Source organism: Nomascus leucogenys, chromosome 9 (assembly GCF_006542625.1).
Source record: "Nomascus leucogenys isolate Asia chromosome 9, Asia_NLE_v1, whole genome shotgun sequence".
Taxonomy (NCBI): Eukaryota; Metazoa; Chordata; class Mammalia; order Primates; family Hylobatidae; genus Nomascus; species Nomascus leucogenys.
The window spans coordinates 33676362-33700829 of record NC_044389.1 but is presented as its reverse complement, the minus strand read 5'-3'; the positions used below and the strand labels follow the sequence as shown (position 1 = coordinate 33700829).

Sequence of the window (24468 nt, the reverse complement as noted above, 5' to 3'; positions counted from 1 at the left end):
TTTCCTGCCTGAAAAATAGAACTAAGTCTGAGAGACTTTCTAAGATACCCTGAAGATGTGAATTAATGTCTGTGTGAATCAAAACTCCTATACATCCCGTCCCATTTTAATTGCATACCTGGAAAGGACAGCGAGTGGAAAGGCCAGGCTAGTCCTTCTGTGTATTGAGTCACGTTTGGTGAATTAGCCCACACCGAGCCTCTAAACTTCCTTCCACTCACTTCGAGTCTCTCCTCAGGAGCTCCCCCTTGTCCATTTTCCCTCATATTTTGGCTCTTCTTTCCCATCTCCACCATCCCGTTTCTGTCAGCTTTGGGCCTTCTCTTTGGTTCCACTTGACCGTCCCAAAGCATATAAAAGGACTTGTTTTCACAAGGAAGAACCTTTTGGTGATGAACCATGACATTTTGCCTTCCTGAGAGGAATCTTTGATGTTTAAATTATCTGGGGATGTTGAACAAAGGAATGTGGGAAATGCAAAACTTTTTACAAGGGGGAAAAATGCCCACACAGGGCGAAGTGTACAAAGCTTCAACCTGGTAATAAACTCTCAGTTTCTTCCTTGAACACAGCCGTACCTCTCCTCAGACACCTCCAAAGCTTTTGGGGAGGGAGCTGGTTGCTGTGCCTTCTCAGAGGAGTGCGAAATGTGTCTCTGAAAAGAACACAGCCATTTGTTCTCTGTCAGGATGCCTCTTTCAGACTGTAATTAGAGTGCTGTGGGGGGTGTAGATGGAGGAGAAAGAATATGAAATGCTCTTACTTCCCTGTGGCTCATTCTTCCTGCACCACGGGGCTTTGAACCCACTGAAATATTGTGACTGAAACATACACTATTATATGCAGAGACAGAGAGAAAGCAGAATGTACAGCTCTGAGTTCATGCCTTGATAGTATCTGTGTGCCACAATGAGGTGGCGCAGACTGGTGGAGAATTAAACAGAGTAGATCTGAATTCTGCTGTGTAACTCTTTGTCTTTCAACACTCCTGAAAGCCTTTATTTTTCCAAACTGCAAAACAGAGATGAAAGTGTGGTCCCTTAGTCCTTTTCTTAAAAGGTTTTAAGGACCACTATGTGAGAACTCATAACTTTTCAATATTCATAGTACATGCTATTCTGTGATCATCCCACTCATGGGAGGGATTCTTGAAGCAGTTATAATGAAATAGTGTAGCATCCAAGAATATTTGTGGGTTTTTTGGTTTTGTTTTAAACTTTATTTGCAGCAATATCAACAACAATTTATTGATGATGTTTTACTGAATAATCAGTTAACATCTTTCTAGCATGTGCCAGCAGAGGGGAAGGAGGGTGGCAGAGAAAGAGCATCCAGGATGGTTCTGTTTCATTCACAGCAGATAATCCTTGAAGCAGCTGGCACGTATTGTGTGGATGACAGAGAATTTGGTGCTATTGAGCTTAATGATCTTTAATATAAACGTGTCAGGATATCCAGCTGACTTATATACACAGCTGAATTCCTGATCCTCCCTCTTCCCAAACCTGCTCCATTATCTTTTCCATCCTGGTTCGTTTAACTCCATTCTTCTGGTTGCTGTAGCTTAAAACTTTGGGGTCATCTTGGATGCATGTCTCTCTTACACTCCTCGTCCACCAGCCAGCAAGTCCTCCTAGCTGTGTCTTCACAGTCTATCCAGAGCCCCACTGTTTCTCATGAGCTATGCTCTACCACTCTGGCCAAGGCCACCATCATCTGGATATAACCTGGAAGATCTCCCTGCTTCCACCCTTAATCCCCTTCAGTCTCTTCTCAACAGCACAACCAGAGACATTCTTTGCAAACTTAAGTTGTGGGACTCCTCTGCTGCAACCCACCAATGGTTTCCCAATCACACCAAGTAAAACTCAAATCTTTATAGGGTCTCTATGGCCCTACATGAGGGCCCTCCACTTCCCCACTGCCTGCTACCACTTTGACCTTTTTCCATGTATTCAGTCTACTCTAGTCACATTGGCCCTTTTCTGTTCTTCAAAAGCTCCTTCAAGATGCTTCTGCCCCATGGCTTTGCCCTGGTCATCACCTCTGCCTGGAATCCTCCTCCCCGATGTCTGCATGGCTCACTTCCTCACATCTCTCATATCATTCCTCAAGTCGCCTCAGTGAGGCCCTTCCTGGCCACTCAACCAAACATTCCAGCTCCCCGACACCCAATACTTACTATACTTCTCTGCTTTATTTTTCCCTGAGGAATTATCAGTTTATAACATTCTGTTTATTGTGCTTATTTATCTTGTTTATTGTTTTTCTCCTGCAGTATAATGTAAGCTCTGTTGAGGACAAAAATTTGCTTCTTTTTTTGAGAAGGGGGTCTTATTCTCTGGCCCAGGCTGGTCTTGAACTCTTGGCCTCAAGCCATCCTCCTTCCTCTGCCTCTCAAGTATCTGAGATTACAGGTGCATACCAGCATGCCCAATTATACTTGCTGCTATGTCCTCATATTCTAAAACAATACCTACCGTGTAGTAGGCACTCAATAAATTGTATTTTGGAGGTGGAATGAATATATAAAAGGCCTTGATAATAGGTTATCTGGATTATGATGCATTCTCAGAAATGTCAGTAATATAACAGCTACTTGGAGCACCTACTATACCTTTCACTTTCTGTCATTTAATCCTCACAACAACCTTTTGAGATAGGTATGATCATTATTCCTAATTTTATGAATGAGGAAACTAAGATTTAGTTTAAGAACTTGCCCCAGATCACACCACGATGGAGCTAGGATTCAAACCCAGGTCTGTACAACTTCAGAGTTTTAATCATTATACTTTAACATTCTGGATTCCACCAACTTCAAGGTTAAAAACCGAAACAGGAAACATATTCCAGTTCCTTCATTATCTCCCTTACATTAATTGTCATGCTTTTCTTCCCCTGTGTCTACTCAAACAAATAAATGAGATCTCAACATTGAGAAGAGAAAGAAAAAAGACCAGTCATTCCCTGAGCTCCTAAAAGAATAATCTTCTTTGAGTTCTCATAACTGAAATGTCATGAAGCTGTGGAATAGCACTGGCTTTGGAACGTGATGCTCCAGGTCTGCTGCCACCACCCTAATCCTTGGAAATGGCAAGTCATCTGACCTCTCTCTATGCCTTAGTTTCCCTGCTTGTGGAAAGCTGATCTTGGACAGGTGATCTGTCAGGTTCCCCTCGCCCAATATCCTGGTCTGTGAGACTCCTGGTCTGTCTTCCATTGCCGTGGACATAAGGTGGTGGAGTAGGAGTGGGATATAGCACTTCATGTAATACCATTTATTTGCATTAACCACTTAAGGGAAGGATTTCTGCTCATAGGAGAGCCTCCTGAAAGCTCCAGATTCTAAGGAAGAATGACCCCATATGATGTCGTTGAGCATTTGCATCACCCATCCTGCTTATTAGAGTCAATAATGGATAGGATTTAGAGGGCTAGCTTCTGTTTTGGCCTTTATTGACAACCTAAGTCTCCTTAAATCCTTTCTGGAACAAGTCAAGGGATAAAGCATACATAACTTTAATACTGCTGAACTATATGACCTTCAGTAAGGTGTTTACCTTCTCTGGGGCTGTGTTTGCTTCTCTGAAAAATGGGAGAAATGGTTCCCCAGGCTCGTAAGAACACTGAAAATATAGAAACATTGAAGAGGCTCACCCCAACCCCAACCCATTTTCCAATGGCACTGAAATGAAACCACTGCCAACACAGAATTGCCAATCTTGCTTCCAATTTCTCTGTTAGTTTCAGAACATTTAGGGTTGAAGAGGTTTTTCTTGATGTCTAACCCAAATTCCTCCTTCCTAAAGCAAAGACTTTACAGGAACCTTGGCAAGGTTTCTCTATGGGTAGTAAAGCTCTCTGAAACATGGACTCTGAAGATTAATAGGAATATGACCATGTGGCCATTTGTGTGCTTGGCAGAGTGTGTGTACATATGCTGCTTGTGCCAGGATGAGTGTGTGTATCCATGCCAATGTGTGTGATGAAGCATGCAAGTGTGTACAGGAGTGTGGATAAACAGATCTTTGAGTCACACAGGCCAGCCCACCCTGGCACTTTGTCTTCCTTTTGGTTGTCATGACAGCAGCGAGGGGCTGTGCATCAGTAAACAAAGCTCCCTGCATGGAGCCGGGAGGAGAGGTCTGGAGTGAGAGGCTAAAACATGAGTCAAGCAGTCCTCCAACCGAGGCTTTCTTACCCCAGTCGACCTACCAGAACATCTTCATCACTAGACAAGCATCGAGATACCTGTCCAGGTGCCCTGTGACTGACTCTGGGGTCACATAACGTGGGCAGACATTTCAGGCTGGAGCTAGGCTTTCATCAACCTCACTTCTAATCCCCAAGAGTTAGCAACAGCATAATCAAGTCTAGAAATGTGAATGACCGAAGACCCTTCTAGTATCAGCCTATGGGCTAAAACCAGTTACTTCATTAAGGCAGAAATTAGCCACTTTGTGATTTGTCTGTAGCAATGGCTCCTTATAGGTTCATACATTCATAAAATACTAATTTTAATAATAACCTAAAATGATTTCAAAGAAGTCTTTGTCTTCTCTCCCCTCATCCCTCCAGGCACACATGATAAATGTTTTGGGCATTCTACCTTGTAGGAGATTATGTAATTCTTCCACTTCATCTTATTGATTAATTATATAGAATTAGCTGTGTATGAATAGTTGATTTTTACAATTTATATTTCTCATGTAAACTGCTGCAGAAAAAAAGCAGTCACAAATACAAATGTAGTAACCAGGATAAAAGAAGAAAACTGTGCTCAACCATGCAGTGCAGAGATCCACCTTGTTCTTAGTTTCCATGACTGAAATTTAGAAACCCAAACCTTGCATACATATGTAGCATCCAGAGTAGAGGCTCATCCATGCTTAACTCCAATTAACCTTACTTCCCTGTATGCGAGAGCCATATGTGAGGGGAGCTACAAGTTATCCTCCCTCAGAGGAGCCAGGTTTGGGGCTGGAGGAGCAACCTAAAATTAAGGATAACAGAATTAGGTAAGGAGGAGTATCTGGAATGAAACACGACTTGGATTTGTGTCACTGTACAATCTCTACGGGAATCTAGTCAGGATTCTCAGAGTCAACCAGATCTATCCCTGCCTCTGGTTATGAGCCTAGGGTTTATATGGGTCCTAATGTCATCTCTGACTGATGAGGAAATTGAGACAGCAAGGTGACTGTCCAGTTTGTAAGCATCAGAGGATACCTAGATATTCAGCTCTGAAAATAGACTGGTGGTGTTTCTGCTGCATCACATGGGGATTTATTTTTGTTCCCCTTGTTTTGAATTCTGAAATCTAGATGCATCCCTTCTTGATTTCTGTTGCATCTCTTGGTGTAGAAACCCTGGATAGAACAAATGAAAAGGAGCCAATTACCTGTCCTCTTACCTTAGGCCACAGGCTGTTGCCAAGGGGCCTTAGAGAATATAAACACTCTTCTTCCATAGGCCAGATTCCCCCTCTTACATTTTCTATGCCTTGCTCCAAGGGAACTGGATAAATTAAGATATTCATACTGCCCTGCTTTGAGCTGCCTTTCAGTGGGGGAATTCAGCAGTCATCTGGTAAACTAAATAATGGTAATATGCATCATCATCTGAATAACCTCAGGATCCTCTGTGAAGAGGACAGGGAACTCAGATCCTCAGAGGAGAGAGGGACCAGTTAATGGAGTATGCTTTGTTTCCCAGGTCTGGCCACATACATACTCATGAGCCTGATGGGCATGTTAAATCTAAGGTTTATGAAGCTGAATCTTATTTGCTCCTGTTCTCTCCAGAATGCAATATGTGTGTGAATAAATGGACACAAAATCAAGCAATATATCAATAGCTTGACTAATGCTATGAATTTTATTCTAGGTCTTTAATAACCCAACACAGGGCAATGGATTTTTATGCTACTGTCTCAATGAAAAGGATAGTCCCTTAAAGAAAAACAAAACCCGTCCGTTTTTATATCCTTATTTTCCTCAACCTTGGGCTGAAATGAAATCCCTCTTGTAGATTTTAAATGTTAACTTCTAGATAGCAGGGAAGACAGCTAAGGCATTGTAGAAACAGCACGTAACCTGGAAGAAGACATTAGTTTGAATTTTGTCTCTGCTTCTTGCTAATTGGATTATCTTGGGCAAGTAATCTTTTTGAACCTCGCAGGGCTTTTGAAACTATAAATGAAATAATTTACATGAAAATGATTTGTAAATTTAACAAGTTTAAATGTGTTACATGAACATTAGCTGTTCTTGATATTTTATTTCTATAATCTATGGAATTTATCATACCAGACACTGGGTTAAGCTTCGCTGACCCTTGTTGGAATGTGATACTTGACCTCATGAAGCCTGTAGACTAGTCAGGGAGATAGGCCATGGGTACTAACAATTACAGCAGCGAGGGCAGAGGGGCTATAAGAGTTAGGAAAGACACAGGTGCTGGACTTGCTACCCAGGTTCCCAATGAAAGAACAAAACAGAAAAGGCCACTTGATAAAGCATCATAAAGAAGGTCCTCCACATCCTCCATTAAGGTGCTGGAGCTGCTTAGGAGGTACCCCCAGTGGTGCACATTCGTTGCTTTACTTTTTTAGCCAAGAGCCTTGGCCAAATTTGTTGGGCTCTGGGACTGTGAGTTCCAGCTAGGATGCCAGGTGGGAGGGTGGGAGGAAAGGGAGCCTACAATGGTGAAGAAGAGCAGGGAACCCAGCGAGTGAGACCTGGATCCAGGAAACTTCCAAACACAAGGAGGCATGTGGAAACAGCGCTTAACCTGGAATCAGAAGAGGTTAGATAAAGGGAGGTTAGACGGGGGTTCATTGGCCTATCCTACCAGAAATCAAGCTACATCGCCATTCTGGGGGCCATATAGAGATGACATACCCCGTTCTCCATAGTCTAATTTACACTGATTTTAGTGGAGTCAAACGAAGAGAAACTGGTGGCAGTGTGCAGGAGTTGCTGCTAGTTCACCTGCTCCCTTTGAGTCAGTGCAGAGATGGAGTACTCCTTCTTTTAAGCCTCTGGGAGTCAGGGAAGAGCTATGACTTCTCCTAGTTAGCCTGGATATTTTTCATAAAAAAAAATCTACTGAACCTATACTATGTGGTTAGGCCTATTCTAGTCTAGGGAGATAGAAAGTTGAGTAAGGCACAGAATGTTTTTGCAAAAAGCTCACATAGAAGGAGAGACATACAGCTGACCATAGTAAAAGTCTGACTGCGAGATGAGCTCTAAAGGGATGGAGAAGAGGTAGACTGGAGGCCAGAAGGTTGGGGTGCAGTGATGATTGGACCCAAACAGAAGAGGCAACATTTCAGCCTGGCTTTGAAGAAGAATTTTGACTCAGGCAGATAAGAAGGAATTCCAGGCAGATAAGCATTGTGCACTAGCCTTGAACGCCCATCCTGCCTTTTCAGGAAGTGTGGGAAATGTGCTGTAGTTGAAGCGTGGCTGTGGTGGACTGTAGGCAGGCAGGGGGTGGATAGGGATGGCAGGAGGAGATAAGGCTTGAAGAGAAAGGTTTGGCTCCAACTGTGTAAGACTTTGAACGTCACGCTTGAAGGCTTCATCCTCTTCATTGAGCAGAGGGTGATGGAAGCCATAGAAGAGGGGCTAATAGAGTAGAAAGAGATGAAATTTAGAAGATCTGAGAGTTGTGGTTCCTCTGAGGGGCTATGTGTCCTTGGACACTTGCCCTCTCAAAGGGCCACTTAAGTCCCTTTAGATTCAGTTTTCTGAGCTGGAAAATGGATATGTTGGTTATAATGCTTATCCTAGATGCTCAAGGATGATTATGTTCCTCTGGTCATAGCCTGCTTCAATTCTCCTCTTTCAAGGTCTTGCTCAAAATATCACCTTCTTATTAAACCTCCCTGGATTCCCCCAGGGTTGAGAAATCAAGACACAGACCTATGAAAAGGTAAAGTAGCATATAAAAATGTCATTGGGCTGGGCAAATATGTGGTGCATGAAGGACTTGGGCTCTTACAAGAGAAAGGCCTGGGTTCTAATCTTGGCTCTGTTTCTTACTTAAACTCCATCAAGTTGCATAACTTTTAAGTTAAGGATGAAAATACCTATTCTACCTTCTCAGAATGGTTGTAAAGATTAAATGAGCAAAATGTATGAAGGTGCTTGGTAAATTAAGATGTGCTCTACACATGTTACTTCCTATGGTTAGTACTGGAGGTTTGGAAGTGGTAAGATCCAGTGAATGACCTTTTAAAAAGATAACGTTGATAGTGTGAGATGGGTGAAAGGAGGAGAAAGAGACAGGAGGTTGAGAGACCAGCTGGGTGCTATTGCAGTGGTCCAGGCGGGGAAGGATGAGATCATGGACCAAGATAGTGAGGATGGAGAGGCAGGGTGAATTCAGGTGCTTTTATGAAGGTAGAACCAACAGGACAATGGTACTAATTGGACAGGAGGGACTGAAAGAAGCAAAAATCCAAAGGTAAGACTTTTGGTAGATGGTGATGCCATGAACCAAGCCAGCCCCTTGTTACTTTCAAATTTCTGAAATTCAGAAAGTAGAAAAGAGTCATCCCAGGGCTTGAATTCAGTTACCCTGGCCCTCACTGGCCCTGGTCGCTCTTCATTTTGACTCTCTCCTTCCCTTCCCCCATAGCACCTGTAGTAGAACCCAGTGAACCTGAAGCCAAGCACAGGAGAATTTCTCCTTCCAATGTGCCTTTCCCTACACCTTCTGCCTGATTGTAAGCAGATGGCTGTACCCAAGGACACCAGTTCTATTTTGGCAGAAGGGCCAGGTGAGGCACAAGCAGGTGTCTGTTGGCATTATGGTAGACTGGCGTCTCCCCTTTCCCTGCACTGTAGCTGGGGCCCATCCCCCAGCCCCTCATTCATTTCTTCTTTCCTAGACATGAGAGAGAAACTGGCAGGACTTACAGTGGGTGCTGGACTCCCTCAGATTCAGGCTGCAGCTCTATTTTTTTTTTTTGAAAAAACGTCTTGCTGGAGTGCAGTGGCAGGATCACAGCTCACTGTAACCTCGAATTCCTGGGCTCAAGCAGTCCTTCCAGCTCAGCTTCCCAAAGTGCTGGGATTACATGCATGAGCCACTGTGCCTGGCCTGCAGCTCTTTATGGGGATCACATTTAATAAGTAGAACAGCTTCCCAGGTAGTAGGAGAACACCTGAGCCACGGCTGGGAGGCACGGCACTGGTAAGGGGCATCCTAGTCTGGAAGGGTGTTTGGTGATGAGAGAGGCATTGCTAGAGGTGGCTTCTGGAGGAACCTGTTAGCAAACTATGATTTATTTATCCCCATTCTTTCATCCATTAAATTTGATCCTCCTCTTCTCTACCAGGGAGCCCTTAGTCTTCTTCTCTCCTCTTTCTCCCATGGAGCTGTAGCCTTCTCATTCCTGTTGTCACACCGAGTGGCATTGGTCCCCTGAGCCTGTCATGGGCTCTATCTTCTTCCTGACCCTGACCCTCACCTGAGTGTTCCCTCTGCCTCATGATCTCCCCTCCACCCTACCCCCACCACCTTCCCACTGGCTTCATGGGAGTCAGGTGTCCTTCTCATGTCCCTTCCTTTCTTATTTAACTGACATCAGTCACCTTCGAATAGCATTTTAGCCTTTGAAGTCATTAGGCTCATTGATCTTCAGTGGCAGCTTTTATTGAGCACCAGAGTACAGGACAGCAGAGGCAACACAGCATTGTGGTTAGAGTTCAAATCCCAGCAAGGTATTTCACCTCAATAAACCTTGGCTTCCCCATCTGTTAAATGGGAATTTTAATAGTATTAATACTTCATAGGATGGTTTTGAGGACGAAATGAGTTAGTGGGTGTAAAAACCTTGATACAGGGCCAACACATCATAATTGGTCAATATACATTAATCACTATTGTTATCAAAAGGAGAAAGAGTAGCTGTGCCCTTCAGAGGGTTAAGGGTTTTCGTTGTAGCTGAAGAGGTGGAACATGGCATTTTGAAACCTAGTTTCTCACATGGCTAAGAACATACCTTTCAAAACAGAGCAAGCAATCAGTTAGTCCTGACTGGAATGCAGCTAGTCTGGGAAGGCTTCCTTTGTGAGGCCGAATGAGGTGTGTTTCTGTGTAACATTGTAAGGAGGTCATATTTGCAGCCTGGGTCAGAGGAAAGGGTACATGGGCTTAATAGAGGTACTTGCTCAGATGCTCTCTCTCTGTTGCTTGATTCACCATTTCCCTTAGTCATGGCCCTATCCAAACCCAGTGAATCTTATCCTTCTTGTCCACAGGGAATTTGCCAAAGAGAGAGAGAGAGTGGAGAACCGAAGGGCTTTCATGAAGCTGCGGCGCCAGCAGCAGATTGAGCGTGAGCTGAATGGCTACCGTGCCTGGATAGACAAAGCAGGTAGGCCTGGGGGGCTGCAGGAGGCTGGTGAGTGGGCTGCAGAGACATCAGGGCCGGCCCCTCACTCCCAGTGCTCCCATGCAAGGGGCAGCCTAGACAAGACAACAGAGGCACTCTGGATGCCTGGTTGGCTGCTAAGGTTCCCTGCTCATCCCACTTTCTTCCTCTGGGGTCTAACTGTCCTGTCTATCAAACTGTCCCAACACCTTAAGGCAGGCATATTAGCAAGATGAACTGAGTAAAAGTAACATAACCCAATCCTGGAGCTGAGACTAGGCTGATGGTGTTTTATAATACTGTTCTTGGTGCTCACAGCAATCCATTCATTCAGCAAATATTTATTGAGTGCCTACTTTGTGCCAGACCCTGTTCTAAGCACTTGGGATACAGCAGTGAGCCAAACGATCAACCAGCTCACCAAAGCTCTTCTCTTGTAAAGCTCTCTAGTTGGGTAAGGCAACAATAAACAAAATAATAAATGAGTAACCTATAAGACAATGATAAGGTGGTAAGTATGATGGGAAAACTGATCGAGTTAGAGTTATGGGGTATAGAATGTGCCACAGTTTTAAATAGGAGGTCAGGGTGGGCCCACTGGTGTGTAGCCTTGAAGAGATGAAGGAGTGAGCCAGAAGAAGATCTGGGAGAGGAGTATTTCAGTGCCAAGTACCTAACATGGGAGTGAGCCAGGGGTGCCCAAAGAGCAGAAGGGGGAAGGAATAGGGAGGAGGAATAGGAGACAGAGTGACGGCTGTCATGGGGGAAGTGGGCAGCAATCATGTTTGACCTTATGGGGCATTGTAAGGGCTATGGGCTTCACTCTGAGTGACACAAGAACCACGGAAGGGTTTTGAGCAGAGGACTGACGTGCTCTGACTTTAGACCATAAAGGAGCACATACTGGCCGCATTGAGAATAGACCATAGAAGGACAAGGCTGGAAGCAGAGGGACTAGTAGTGCCACCATCCAGGGAGGAGATAATGGTGAGAACAGGTGTTTTCCTAAGCCTTGAGCTGTCATCAGTTCTCACCCTGTGACTCAACATTAGGAATAGTTCTTAGCTGCCTGTGAGAATAGGTCCAAACCTATCATGACTTCATTAACCCACAGAGCCACCAGGTTTAAGTTTGGCTGTGGCTCAGATGCTTATGAGGGGCATCAATCACCCCCATACTGGTCAATAAAAGGGACAGGTTTGTTTTCTTTATTATTTTAAAGGTTGGTTTGCATTAGTATTATATATTTTCATTTTATTCCAGAGGAACAAGTGATTTCTTCAATAAAAACTACACGTAAGACAGTATCTTTTCTCTATTCCTAATAGAAAACATAGCACAAAAGTGAGGTCACAGAGGAAAAATTTGTAGTATGATTTAGTGCTTAGTTGCTTGAGCCTTATTCTTCTGTAGGAGCTTTGGATTGACACTATGACACTTACTGTAACTGCCAACACACAAAAACCCTCTCTAAGCTCTGCAGTCAACTTTTGGTGACCTCCAAGGGTTGAGAGAGTACATGTATGATTGCGATCTGCACTCCCTTGTAGCCTCTGGAAACATGAGCAATGTGTATTGACTACACTTGCATTTTGCCCTTTCTCCTCCAAGGCTGTTGTGTAGGGATGAAGCAGACACAAATATCCCCTACTGCTTCCCAGAATGGTAACTCAGGCTTACCATGGGAGGTCAAGCAGATTTGCCTCTAGGCCAGGCAGGCAGCTTGATGGTCCCAGCTGTCCTTGGCTTTCTTGGCGGAGGAGCCATCTGACAGACCACTAAGAGAGCTGGCAGCAGACCCAGGAAGGAGCCCTCCCAGCCCTGGCCACCCCACACAGGTCAGGTGGCAGGGTATGCTGCTCGCCGGGGCTCTGCCTTTCAAATACTTGCAGAATTCCAAGGCTTCCCTTTCTTCCAGTTGGCAAAGCCAGCTCTCTCCTCCTTCTAAGAAAAAAGACGCACTGCGACGTCAAAGTGTGCTTCCTGGCCCTTCCCTTTACAAATGGAGCGCCAGTGAATCAGAGACAGATGGGTTACATTTCCCTGGAAAGACACTCAAATTCTAAAGCGAACTTGGCAAAAGGCATGGGGTGGGGAGGAAGGGGGGTGGCTTCAGCAAATCCAGAGCCCTTGAGTGCTTCCCAGAGATCTCGGCAGCACCAAACACCTTCCGTCTGTCCTGGGGGGTCCCCAGATCTGCCCACCCCAAAGCCCAGACACTGCACAGCAAAAGTGACTGGCTAAGATAATTAAAGTTGCTATGAGGTATTTTAACAAGTTCCTAATTTTTAAATGATGCCTTCCAAACATGTGCTATAAAATGACTTAACCCTTTATGTCTGCAGGAAGGAGTGCCCCACCAAATAACACTTAACCTGTTAACTTAGCGTTTTGCCAGAGGCTATACTTAAAAAAGAAAGCAAACATTTATGACTTGGTAATAATGGCCATCCAGTGAGTATCATCCTAGCCTTAAAATGTTCCCCTCCCTAGGAAATACATTATGTACTCTCAGTTTTATCTGTGGCTGGAATTATGGTAATGACTTTAACCTCTCCTACTGTCCTTTTACTTGTTAAAAGTGTTTAAATTAAACCATTGTTTAGTAGGGTCTGAGGCTAGCTTTCTCTCAGCAGCTGGGATCTTAGGGAATGTTTACCGAGGCCTCCGGCTCCCTGGCCTATGGGTTGAGCTCAAAACTCATCCCGTCACTCCTCATAGAGCATGCAGGATCCCACCAGACTTGGGAGAGAAGGGCTATTTTGTTGGTGCACTTGGAGGGATGCTAGTGAGGTTTGGTCTAACAAGTCTTAGCAGAAAATATTCCCCTTCAGATGATGACACCTCAGTAGAGTATGGGACTGCTCCTGGGGGCACCAAGTGGGAAGAGTACAGGAGACTGTCTGGTGTCATTTTAGAACTGCAACAAGCAAATATATTATTTAATCATCAACTAGTCCTTCAGTTCTCTAACACCAACTAGGTGTTCAACAATCAGTTAAATTCTAACACTAAATACTACCTCAAACTAGCACAGACCCCACAGGTTAAAGGCTTGGTTCCACAGGACTGCCCCCACTTTAGATGGCAGTCAAAAGTGGGGTCTCCAGGCAACCAACATATCTGCCTGGCTGACTACAAATCTGGGGTTCCCACAACTGTCCCCCCACTCCCCACTGGTTCAGTAATTTGCTAGAATGACTCACAGAACTTTGGAAAAACTATACTGTATTATAAAGGATACAACTCAGGAACAGCCCAATGGAAGAGGTGTATAGGGCAGGGTATGGTGGTGGGGGGCGCAGAGCTTCATGTCCTCTCTGGGAACACCACCCTCCCAGCTCATTGATGTGTTTACCAACCCAGATGCCTCCTGAACCCCAACATGCTGAACCCCAACATTTAGCATGCCCATCATTACATAGGCATGCTCGATTAAACCATCGGCCATTGGCAATTAAACTCATCTCTAGTGTCCCCTCCTCCCTAGAAATGGGAGTAGGGGGAGGCTGAAAGTTCTAGCCTCCAGTCCTGTGGCTGTTTGTTCTGGCTACAAGCTACCTCTAACCTATCCAGGGCCCCTCTCTCCTCCATGAGTCATTTCATTAGCACACGAAAGACTGCCAGGAATCAGAGACAAAAACCAAATACTTACTTTTTATTTTATCTTTGGGACAAATTCATGATTGGCCCAAGCCTCTTTGGCTCAGGCTCTGGTCAACCAAGAAAGGATGGAAGCTATGGGGACAGGAGAAAGCCCAAAAGCCCCCCTCCTGTCTCCAAGGACCTATGGGCATCTTCCTCTGACTCCTCCTCAGAGACATAGAATAAAGCCCAAAACATGGGCTCAGCTCCTGAATGAGCGTGTGGATGTTATAACCCATGGCCACTGGCAAGAGAAGCTAAGGAAGTTGTTGCTGCTAGAAGTTCAAGGAGTTAAGAAAGACAGGAAGCTGGGTGGAATTAAAAACAGAAATGGAAATTTTTTGTTCCTATCAAGGATTTTTGCCTCTTCCTCTCTTCTCACAGGTATCCTCCTGAACAGGGGTATCAGACACAGAGCCGATTGTTACCCCAAGCACCCCTTCCCCGAGGCTTCCTTTCTGTTCTCAGGAGCTCTCTGTGCACCCTCTGTGACACTTGCTTTTTTTCTGATGCTGGTGCCTGTGATAGGCTCTGAATTCTGCTCTCTCTCTGTTGCCCTGAGCTGGAGTTGTCCCTGAGGGATTTTCATCTTGCAGAATAATTTGGCATTTACAGATAATTTACCAAACCATTTGTTTCCATATAGAGGAAGTCATGCTCGCTGAAGAAAATAAAAATGCTGGAACATCCGCCTTAGAAGGTAAGGAAATGTTCTGATGCCTTATTCCAGTTGCATTTGCCCCCTCTTAGGCGATGGCAATCTCTTGATCAAAAGGGGAGAAAGAAATAAAAGACGGTGCTCTGGGATTTGAAATGAGAGTCTTTCTGTCGTAAAATCCCTCATGCTTTAAAATGAAGGGAATTGAGTCACAGATTTAAATGCCTTTTAAAGTGATGAAAATGAAACCCAAGAGTTGCTTTGTTCCAGGGCATGTGATTGATACTGAGCAAGGAAAAGGCCATCCTACAACCAATGCTATCTAAACGGACCTTCTCTTAAAATGTGTGGGGATCACCTTGAGACCACTTTCATTACCAGGAAGTGGCATTGTAGATGAAGAGCCAGGACAGATGGATACAGAGTGCCTGTTTACCTCCTGCATTTAAATGGGCTGTAGCATGGCTTCCAGAGCCCTTGTGTTGCAGGAAGGTGCTGGTGAGCACAGCATTTGTGGTCCGGTAGACACCCTTGATTTCTATTACCCTGGCTCAGGTATTAAAGGCAGACAGATGCCTGTGTTACAGGGGCCTCACACAAGGCCTCTTGCCTGCATTCCTCAAAATTTTGTCCAGAATGGTCTGGGTGTACTTGTGGCCTCTCACTGGCCTTCCCTTTCCCTGGTGCAGTGCTTCGAAGGGCAACCATCAAGAGGAGCCGGACAGAAGCCATGACCCGAGACTCCAGTGATGAGCACTGTGTTGATATCTCCTCTGTGGGTGAGTGGAACCAGTTAGATCTTTTACTTCTCTGAATCTCCCATGAAAAGGAAGATCCTGTCTTTTGAGAAGCACCACAAGGAGGGAAAGAATCCAAAGAGTCCAGAATTTAGGAATGTAATTAAGGAAAAGGGTGGAAATCGAATCTAGATTACAATGATTTATTTAAAAAAAAAAAACAAAAAAGGACCTGGGGATGCTGCTCACATGAAACATGGGATTTAGGGCTAAGAATCCAACCCAAGTTTTTCAGGTGTGGCGGATGTATTCCATTTGCAGAAGTATCTGCCCTCTCCTGGGAGTGATGATGAGAACCCACTTTGGGACATTTTTCAAAGGATCCTGAGGACCTGTTGCTTCCAGGGACACGGATGTGAGATCTTGAAGCCATTTGCTTAACAACAGTAGCCCCCACCTACTTCCATCATGTGAAATTTAAACTAATTCTGATTGGCAATTCTTTAACATTATGTGTTCCATCTCAGGTGCTCCTAGAGATTCTGGCTGATGGCAGGTTTTTCCTCTCCAGAAAAAGGGAAAGGTCTTGTTCCATCCTCAAAAGCAGAAGAGACTTACAAAGCTCATTGCTGTTTTGTGCCACCAGTGGTAGAAATATCACCAGTGTAGCAGAAGGATTCTAGTGCTTGAAGCTATTTAAAAGGAAAGGGCAGAAAGAAGCCCAGTCGGTTGCAAACATAAACACGATCCTATTAAGATTCAAGATGCTGGTGTCCTGCCTGGGGAATCTTTCCATTTCTTAGGATTGAGAGTGCCCAGAGAGGAAAAACAGGGTCACTGCCTATAGAGACTACTGAGCCCATAAGATGGGGATTCCCCACACCTGCAATGTGCAGTCACCTTGCCCTGGGACTAGAGCAGCCCATCTTGCCGTTCCAATGCTCCCTGGCCCAGACCACAGGATATTTTGCAGCCTTATTCTTCCTTACTTCTCCCCCTTAGGCACACCTCTGGCCCGAGCCAGTATCAAAAGTGCAAAGGTAGACGGGGTCTCTTATTTCCGGCACAAGGAAAGGCTTCTGCGCATCTCCATTCGCCACATGGTTAAATCCCAGGTGTTTTACTGGATTGTGCTGAGCCTTGTGGCACTCAACACTGCCTGTGTGGCCATTGTCCATCACAACCAGCCCCAGTGGCTCACCCACCTCCTCTGTAAGTAAAGCCTCTCTCTAAAGCCTCCTCTGCTGGTCTCCATGTGGGGCAGCTTGATGTGTGTGTGTGAATGCAAGACAGCAAAGCACCCTGCTAGGAGAGGTTCTACCTCTTCACGCTTGAGGGAGGCCACATCGTCCTCAAGGGGGCTGGAGTATCTCATGACTGTTTCCAGCTTTCATTCTTTAGGTAAACAGATCATTGTTGATGAATCAACAAGATAGCATAGTGTTATACCTTTGGGTACCATAAACCCTTCACTTCCTTTCTTAAGGAGGCTCAGTGATCGGGAATTTTGATGATTGAAATCCTGGGCAGGAAGTTCTCAGGGCAGTGGAGATCTCAAATAGACCAGAAGAAGAGCTTATAGGTCAGCTCCTGATTAGACTGCCACTGGGTGTGAGTGAGGGTCAGGGGCCTGTCCCTGCCGGGCTTGTGGGGAGGAATCCAGCTCTTTGATCAAAGCTGTAGTAAGTCCTCTCTTTCCTCCCTGAGGGCCCTCTACCATATAAAGGCCAGTGACAGGCCTATCTATTGAAAGAGAGCAATGCTGATCTCTTGAGTGCACCTGGTACTCAGCCTGGGTCAGAGGGTACTTGGACATCATTAGGCTGTGTCCAGCCCTGGCCTGAAGTGGCCACCGAATGTCCTGACATGTGTTGTTGTGACATCCTCTGTAGGTGGGTGGGTTAGCTGAGAAGTGCATGAGCCCACCCCACATGTGGAACCAATGCTCTACTTTTAATACTTCCAGACTATGCAGAATTTCTGTTTCTGGGACTCTTCCTCTTGGAGATGTCCCTGAAGATGTATGGCATGGGGCCTCGCCTTTATTTTCACTCTTCATTCAACTGCTTTGATTTTGGGGTAAGTCCTCAGAAGCCTGCCTCTGCTCCTGCTTCATGTTAATAGGCCCTGGTTTTAGATAAGCAGCTTGCTCCTTACTCAGCATGAGGCACTGAAATCAGAATATGTAAAAGGGGAATAGATAAGATTACCTAAAGGGAATTCAGAAGTGAGTGAATCCTTCCCATGCAAGGTTTGTTTTTCTGAGCTCTTTGATTTTCAATATTTTTATTAAAATGTAACATGTGCATTATAGAGGGTACACTTAAGTGTATAGCTCCGTGAGAGTTTACAAAGCTACCCATAGCCAGAGTTTTGAACCACTTATTATCTTGGGGGAAGCCTGAAAAGGACAAAGGACTTGATTTTAGAGGTGGTTCCATAGGAAAGAGAAGCTTATATATTTGTTTTCCTACTTCAGTTTAAAATTGGGATAATTATCTAGACAGACCCTCATTCAAATACACACACACCCTTATATTAGCAAGTCCCCACAGAGAATATCTCAGTCAGCTGTTTACTTTCTACATAGTATGGATATCTAAATGTATACGTTGTGCTAACACTTCAAGGTGCTTTCACGTATCTTTTATTTTTGTCCCCTGCTGCTTACACAGGAGTCCTATGAACTATATTACATTTCAGGAGTTAGCCTTTCCATTTACACAAGAATAAATAGAAGCTACCATGCCCAAGTTCATATACCCAGTTAGCAGCAGAACTGGGTCGCAGAACTTTGGGCTCCTAAACCACTTCTCTTTCTGCCAATCCCATTACTTTTTCTGCCAAAGCTTCAGTTAGGTGCTAAAGATTTTGAGCACTTGCTAATCTACATTTTAACTTGGAACATATGGTTCTGATTATGGGCAATTTTCAGGCATAACAGCTAGTGAGAGATCACTTTCACCTCAGTTTCTTTGTGTCCGTACCTTTCGGCATTGCTGTCAGGATTAATAGTTGTTGTTTCTCCTAGCACTGTATCTAGAACATAGTGGACATTCAATAAATATATAATTAAAATAAAGGAAATCGAAATGTGCATCTGAAATTGCTGCATCTTGTAGCAATCAGATCCTCCATCACCATGAACTGTCACATTGCGGGACACAAGACCTCTATGACTGAAAGATGCAGCAAGGACTGAAACGTTCTTGTTAGCACTAAATTTTAGGATGATGAGAGAATGTAGACCTCTGAGATTTCTGTATTGAGAGGCAACTTGTACTAATCCAGATCAGTTTCCTTGGTTTGAGTACCGCTCCTTTGTCAGAGCAGCAGAAGCAGCAACTAGCTGTTGTAGTTTTCACCAAGGACAGGAGTCAGTAAGCCAATCTACAGTATGAAGGATTAAAGTTAGGAAGGGGATTGGAGAGCAATGGGAGAGAGGTGGCAGCTTCCCACACAGGTAGTTCTACTGAAGGTAGGGCTGGTGGGAGAGGAGAGTTTTTATTTCCCCATCCCCCACTGAGAGCTGTTGATGGTGTGCTGGGTGCTAGAATGCCACCTCTTCTCCTCCTCCTCCTCCTCCTCTCACTGTGGCTGGCATTGCCTCTCTAGGTCACAGTGGGCAGTATCTTTGAAGTGGTCTGGGCAATCTTCAGACCTGGTACGTCTTTTGGAATCAGTGTCTTGCGAGCCCTCCGACTTCTAAGAATATTTAAAATAACCAAGTAAGTGATCAGAATTTGGACTTTTCCCAATGACTTTGAGAGTAGAACCTTTTTTCGCCTTATATTTTCTTCCATCTTCTCTTTCCCCCTTAGGGGGAAAGTATCCCTTCCCTGCCCCACCCCTTTTCTATTCTTTAGCTCTTCCTTCTTCTCCAAAAATTAAACCGAAAATATCTATGGTGCCACATTCTCAAGGGGAGCAATAGGTTGCTGCCCTCTTTACTTCCTACAAATATACAAATGCAGCTTATTTCATAGACTACCAGGCAGATGCTGAGCTGGGCTTGGGGTGACTTGGTATGCAGTGTTCACAGCTGTCACATTGTCTGGGTTTTGTAGGTATTGGGCTTCCCTACGGAATTTGGTGGTCTCCTTGATGAGCTCAATGAAGTCTATCATCAGTTTACTTTTCCTTCTCTTCCTCTTCATCGTTGTCTTTGCTCTCCTAGGAATGCAGTTATTTGGAGGCAGGTAAGTGCCCAGAAGCTTTCCATCCAAAGGAGGCTCAAAATCCAGTCGTAGCCTGTGTTGGGCTAGGGTCATTAACTTGATCACCATGTTATTATCCTGTCTGCCTTTGCCCATGGCCTGAATTGACCACTGAGTGAGTTCATATGTGGAGTAAACATCTCTGCTTTTATTCCTTTCATGCTGTACAGGGTTCTCATTCTGGGGACCCATTTCTTTGGTGCTGCCCCTGAAATGTGCAGCGTGGGCACATCCTTCAAAGTGCATAGTTTGTCATTAGTAGTCGCTGTTACAGTCTTTATAAGTTATGTGGAATGGGGAAAAAGTAGGGAAGAGGGGGGTTGTAGAAGAAAGGAGAAAAGAAGTGATGAAAGCTGTGATCCTGGGGAATGGAAAACTTGGTATGTGAGATTTTCATTTCAGTATTTTCTCTAATTTTGTTTTTCAGGTTTAACTTTAATGATGGGACTCCTTCGGCAAATTTTGACACCTTCCCTGCAGCCATCATGACCGTGTTCCAGGTATGAGGCCAGCTGACAGTTCACAAGTGCTGCATGGGGTCCCTTGGACTGCACACTGCAAGACAAGGATGAGTTTCAGGGCAATTCTGCTTTTCCTTTCCAGGCTCCTCCCAGGGGATTGAGGCACTCTTTCTAGTTGAGCGGTCATTACTACAGTAATCCCTAGAACTTCTGTGGCTTTGTTCTTACCAATAATAAGAGAGCTCTGTTGGGACCATCTCACTGTCCTTCTCTCCCACCTGTGAGTTTGCAGGAGACATTGAGTCTGAGGCATTCAGCCAAGAATCACATCTATGGTTTTCTGAAATCTAGGGGCATCTTCTAACCCATTTAATGAGGTATCCATTAAATGGTGTTTATTTAACAAGGTCTCTTTTCCACCCCTACTCCCCGCAAAACTCAACTGTTTAAATCATGGGGAAAACTCAAAATCATTAGTGTCTTAGACCTAAAGAAAAATACTATTTGGCCAGAATCTGAGGTTGGACCACAACCCAAGTTTCCTGAACTGCAGCCCAGAAGGCTCTTTCCAATCATGCTGCTGTTCCAGACCCTGTGTCTGGGCAGCTCTGAGGATAGTTAGGTAATCACCAGACCACCTGATCTGTGTCATTTCCACAAGGACCTTGCAAAACTGGAGGTGGGAGACACTCTGTAGTTGGAGGAACAGAACCTTTCCCTTTGATGCTCTCCTTCCATTTTCAATGCCTAAAATTCTCTTCCATATCAAAAGAAAGTTTAGGATTATTTATGGGAATGACTTTTTTTTTTTAACTCCCTGGCGAGATTGTCAAGCAAGGGGGTAGATGCAAAAGACCCAGGCCCAGAATTTGCCCTTGGCATTGGCCCCATTTTCTCCTCCAGCCCAGGTTTCTGATGTGCCTGTCATTTGCTTTGTGTAGATCCTGACGGGTGAGGACTGGAATGAGGTGATGTACAATGGGATCCGCTCCCAGGGCGGGGTCAGCTCAGGCATGTGGTCTGCCATCTACTTCATTGTGCTCACCTTGTTTGGCAACTGTATCCTTTCTAAGATGCACCTCCTCAAGCTGCCCGCCTTCCTGGACCAGCATTTGAGGAGGCATTGGTAGTGGTGGTGCTAGAGCTTGGGTTGGTGGGACAGGGGGCGTGGACATTGTTTGGTGTACTAAAGTAAATAAGTATACTGATCTGAAGGACTTTATGTACTAGTTGGGTAAAGAATACAAACATAAACAAGATAGAGTATTATCCAAATCTGTCGTGTATGCAAAGAATAACATAGGAGGCTGTTACATTGAATGGTTGGAGGTACTATGAGCTGGGGAACATTAGACAAAGCAGAGATCACTGTAGGCTGAAATAGGCACATTATACCACTAATGAATTAATTACATGCTAATGTAGAACAGAGACTGCCACATAGTAAGATCTCAAAAAATTAGTGTTAGGATTAATGCTATTACTGCTAATTATAGCAAATATGTATTGTATTTGGGCTATACATGAGACCTTAAACTAAGTGCTTCATAGGCACTATTTCATCGAATCCTTACAAGACAGAGAAAAAAATATCTCGAGTAAAATAACTACTAAATTGTAAAGGGATACTAAAGTCCAGTTGCATCTAACTCCAGTGCCCTATCCAATCACAAGATCTAGAACAGGAGATTCAGGTTTTAATCCCAGCAACTCTGTGTATCAGCTGTGTGGCCTTGGGAAAGTTACTTAATCACTCCAAGCTTCTATTTTTTACAACTGAAAGGAGAATAATAATATTTATCTCCTTTGTTTGTGGTGAATACTAAATGAGATAATTTATTTGCATGTGATTTATAATTACAAACTTCTATACAACTGTCAGATGCTTTTGGGAAGTCGGGTTGGCCGTGAATTGGGATTAGTAGACCAGAAAGGGAGAACCATGGGATGCAGGTGTATTTTTGCATTTTCCATAGTTTCTTAGAGAAGACATGCTGTTTTACGTTTTCTGCCCTGAAAACGTCTAGAGGTTTGGGCAGACTAGAAGCTCAATATGAGAAACTCATGAAAAGAACACTAGGCAACAAGTCACAGACATGGAAGCTCCATGTGTCCCAATGGCACCATCATTTTCCTGATATTCTGGGGGTAGTCAAAGCAGGGCTTTGATGCTAGAACAGTTCTATGTTCCACAACACATAGGCTTTGAAGACAGTTGGAAATTGAGACTTCAGGTGCTAGAGTATGGCATAGGAATAGATTTCATAGTGAATCATGTCTGCTGTGTGACATTTTGTTAAATGAAATGTGGAACTCTTCAGGACCCTCACAAGAAGCATGGGAGAAGGTTAGCATCTCATTATTGGGAGATGCTCAGTAACAGGGGCTCTGGAATTTCATTCTTTTTGTCTTTAAGGACAGAATGGTGTGACGCCCATGGGTCTAGGTAGGATTCAATTCCAGCCTCCCAGAATGGGGAGATGAGCTCCCACACTGAGCTCCCTACACATCTTGTTCAGTGATTCTCTTAGTCGTTATTGCTATGGGTAGAGGCCACAGCTATCTAAAGACCTTTTGAATGTGGCTGAACAAACTCAAAGTGCTTTTTCTGTTCCCTTACTCATCAACAATTAATGCAGAAGACTTCTGTAACCAAATGTGTGGGTTTTTTTACTCACCAACAAGCAAGCAATCCTGCCGCGGATACTAGTTGGTGTCGTCTAATTCAATTCTGACGCTGTCTACCTGGAGATAGCATCAGATCCCACAGGTCGATGGCTCAATCCCCAAGACTGCCCCTGCCTTATGATGACAACTGCATGCCTCAGGTTACTTTACCTGTATTTTGAAGGCTATAATTCAGGGTTCCCACAACCCCCTTCCTGGGCTTGGTTAATTTGCTAGAATGGCTCACGGAACTCAGGAAAACACATTTACCGGTTTATTATAAAGGATATTACAAAGGATGCAGTTGAAGAGGGGCAGAGGGAAAGGCATGGGGGATGGGCACAGAACTTTCATATCCTCTCTGGGAGTGCCAGTCTCCAGGAACCTCCACATGTTCAGCTATCCAGAAGCTCTCCGAACCCTGTCCTTTTGGATTGTTATGGAGTCTTCATTACATAGGCATGATTGATTAAGCCATTGGTCATTGGTGATCAACTTAACCTTCAGCCCCTCTCCCCTCCCCAGGGGTTGTGGGGGTAGGGCTGAAAGTTCCAACTCTCTAATCATGCCTTGGTTTGGTGACCAGCCCCCATCCAGAAGCTACCTAGGGGCTACCAGATAACACTTTGGAGTTTCTAAGGATTTTAAGAGTTGTATGCCAGGAAACACAGTTAAAGACCAAATAATAATTTTTCACAGTATCATAATTTTCCTCACCCCATCTGGCCCCCAGATGGTTTGATTCAGGTATTTCTTTATCCTGGGTAAAGAGATGATAATGCAGAAGGAGGGAAGATATATCCTCTTTCTCCTTTCAACAGAGTTATACAGTATCTCCCTCCCTGTTCTCACAGCCCCTGCTTAAGTGACTCTTCAGGGTAGCTTCTGTTCCTGTTAGTGTCCCAGGCAGGAAAGATCATCAGGCGGCCTCTCAGCCTTGCCGAAGGCTTTGCTTTTCTTATTTGCCCAACCTTAATTCATCACCCCAGACACGCTACTGAATGTGTTCTTAGCTATCGCTGTGGATAATCTGGCCAATGCCCAGGAGCTGACCAAGGTAAGCATTGTTTTCTGGGGATCTGATGTTTCTCTAGTGCCATTGGGTACCCTTTGGCCTTTCGAACTCTCTCCAAAAGTCTATATTGTCTGACTCAGACCTGCCAGGAAGGCCCTTTCTGGAAACTTCTGGACAGTTGGATAGCCACACACCCATGACGGAAGGCTGGTTCACTTTTATTGAGTTTGGTGAGCCTCAACCTAGCCTAGGGGGCCTCAAGGAACACAGAAAATAACATCTTAATTTCTGTGAGCCCTCAAAGGAGTCCTTTCCAGGATTATCATGGAGAGTCAAGAAAATTCTAGAGCCCTGGTTTTAAGTTCCACCTCTGCTACTGCAACCTATGGCTGTGTGACCTGAATCACATGACTTAACCCTTCTGGGTTTTGTTGGGAGAGAGATCAGGGCCATCACAGTTCCTGGGCTATGGCTGTTGGGATATTCCAGTAGGCAAAGGTCATTTTGGGGAAATTTCAATGAAGCCACATACTAAATTTCTCACAGAACTGTTCCCTTCTTCTCTCTGATTAATTTCCCCAGTGTGGGGAGGCAATATTAACAGCAGTGGGATGGTCTACAGAGATGAATAAAAACCCTTCTCTCCACAGAGGATGCCAATTTGGTTTTGGGCAG

At 44.6% G+C, this 24468-nt stretch overlaps 1 protein-coding gene across 9 annotated transcripts in view; it reads left to right on the top strand.

Moving 5' to 3' along the window:
• Positions 1–24468, top strand: part of CACNA1E (calcium voltage-gated channel subunit alpha1 E) — a 332731-nt gene that overhangs the window by 227213 nt on the left and 81050 nt on the right. For all 9 annotated transcript variants that reach the window (XR_004031707.1, XM_030818794.1, XM_030818792.1 and 6 more), the window contains 10 exons: positions 10281–10396; positions 14685–14738; positions 15386–15475; positions 16436–16645; positions 17400–17512; positions 19049–19161; positions 19501–19632; positions 20078–20150; positions 21053–21170; positions 23768–23835. Coding sequence is in view for 8 of the 9 variants with exons in the window: in XM_030818794.1 (XP_030674654.1) it covers positions 10281–10396; positions 14685–14738; positions 15386–15475; positions 16436–16645; positions 17400–17512; positions 19049–19161; positions 19501–19632; positions 20078–20150; positions 21053–21170; positions 23768–23835 (1087 nt within the window). In the remaining variant the exon portion in view is untranslated. The remainder of the gene's footprint in view (positions 1–10280; positions 10397–14684; positions 14739–15385; positions 15476–16435; positions 16646–17399; positions 17513–19048; positions 19162–19500; positions 19633–20077; positions 20151–21052; positions 21171–23767; positions 23836–24468) is intronic.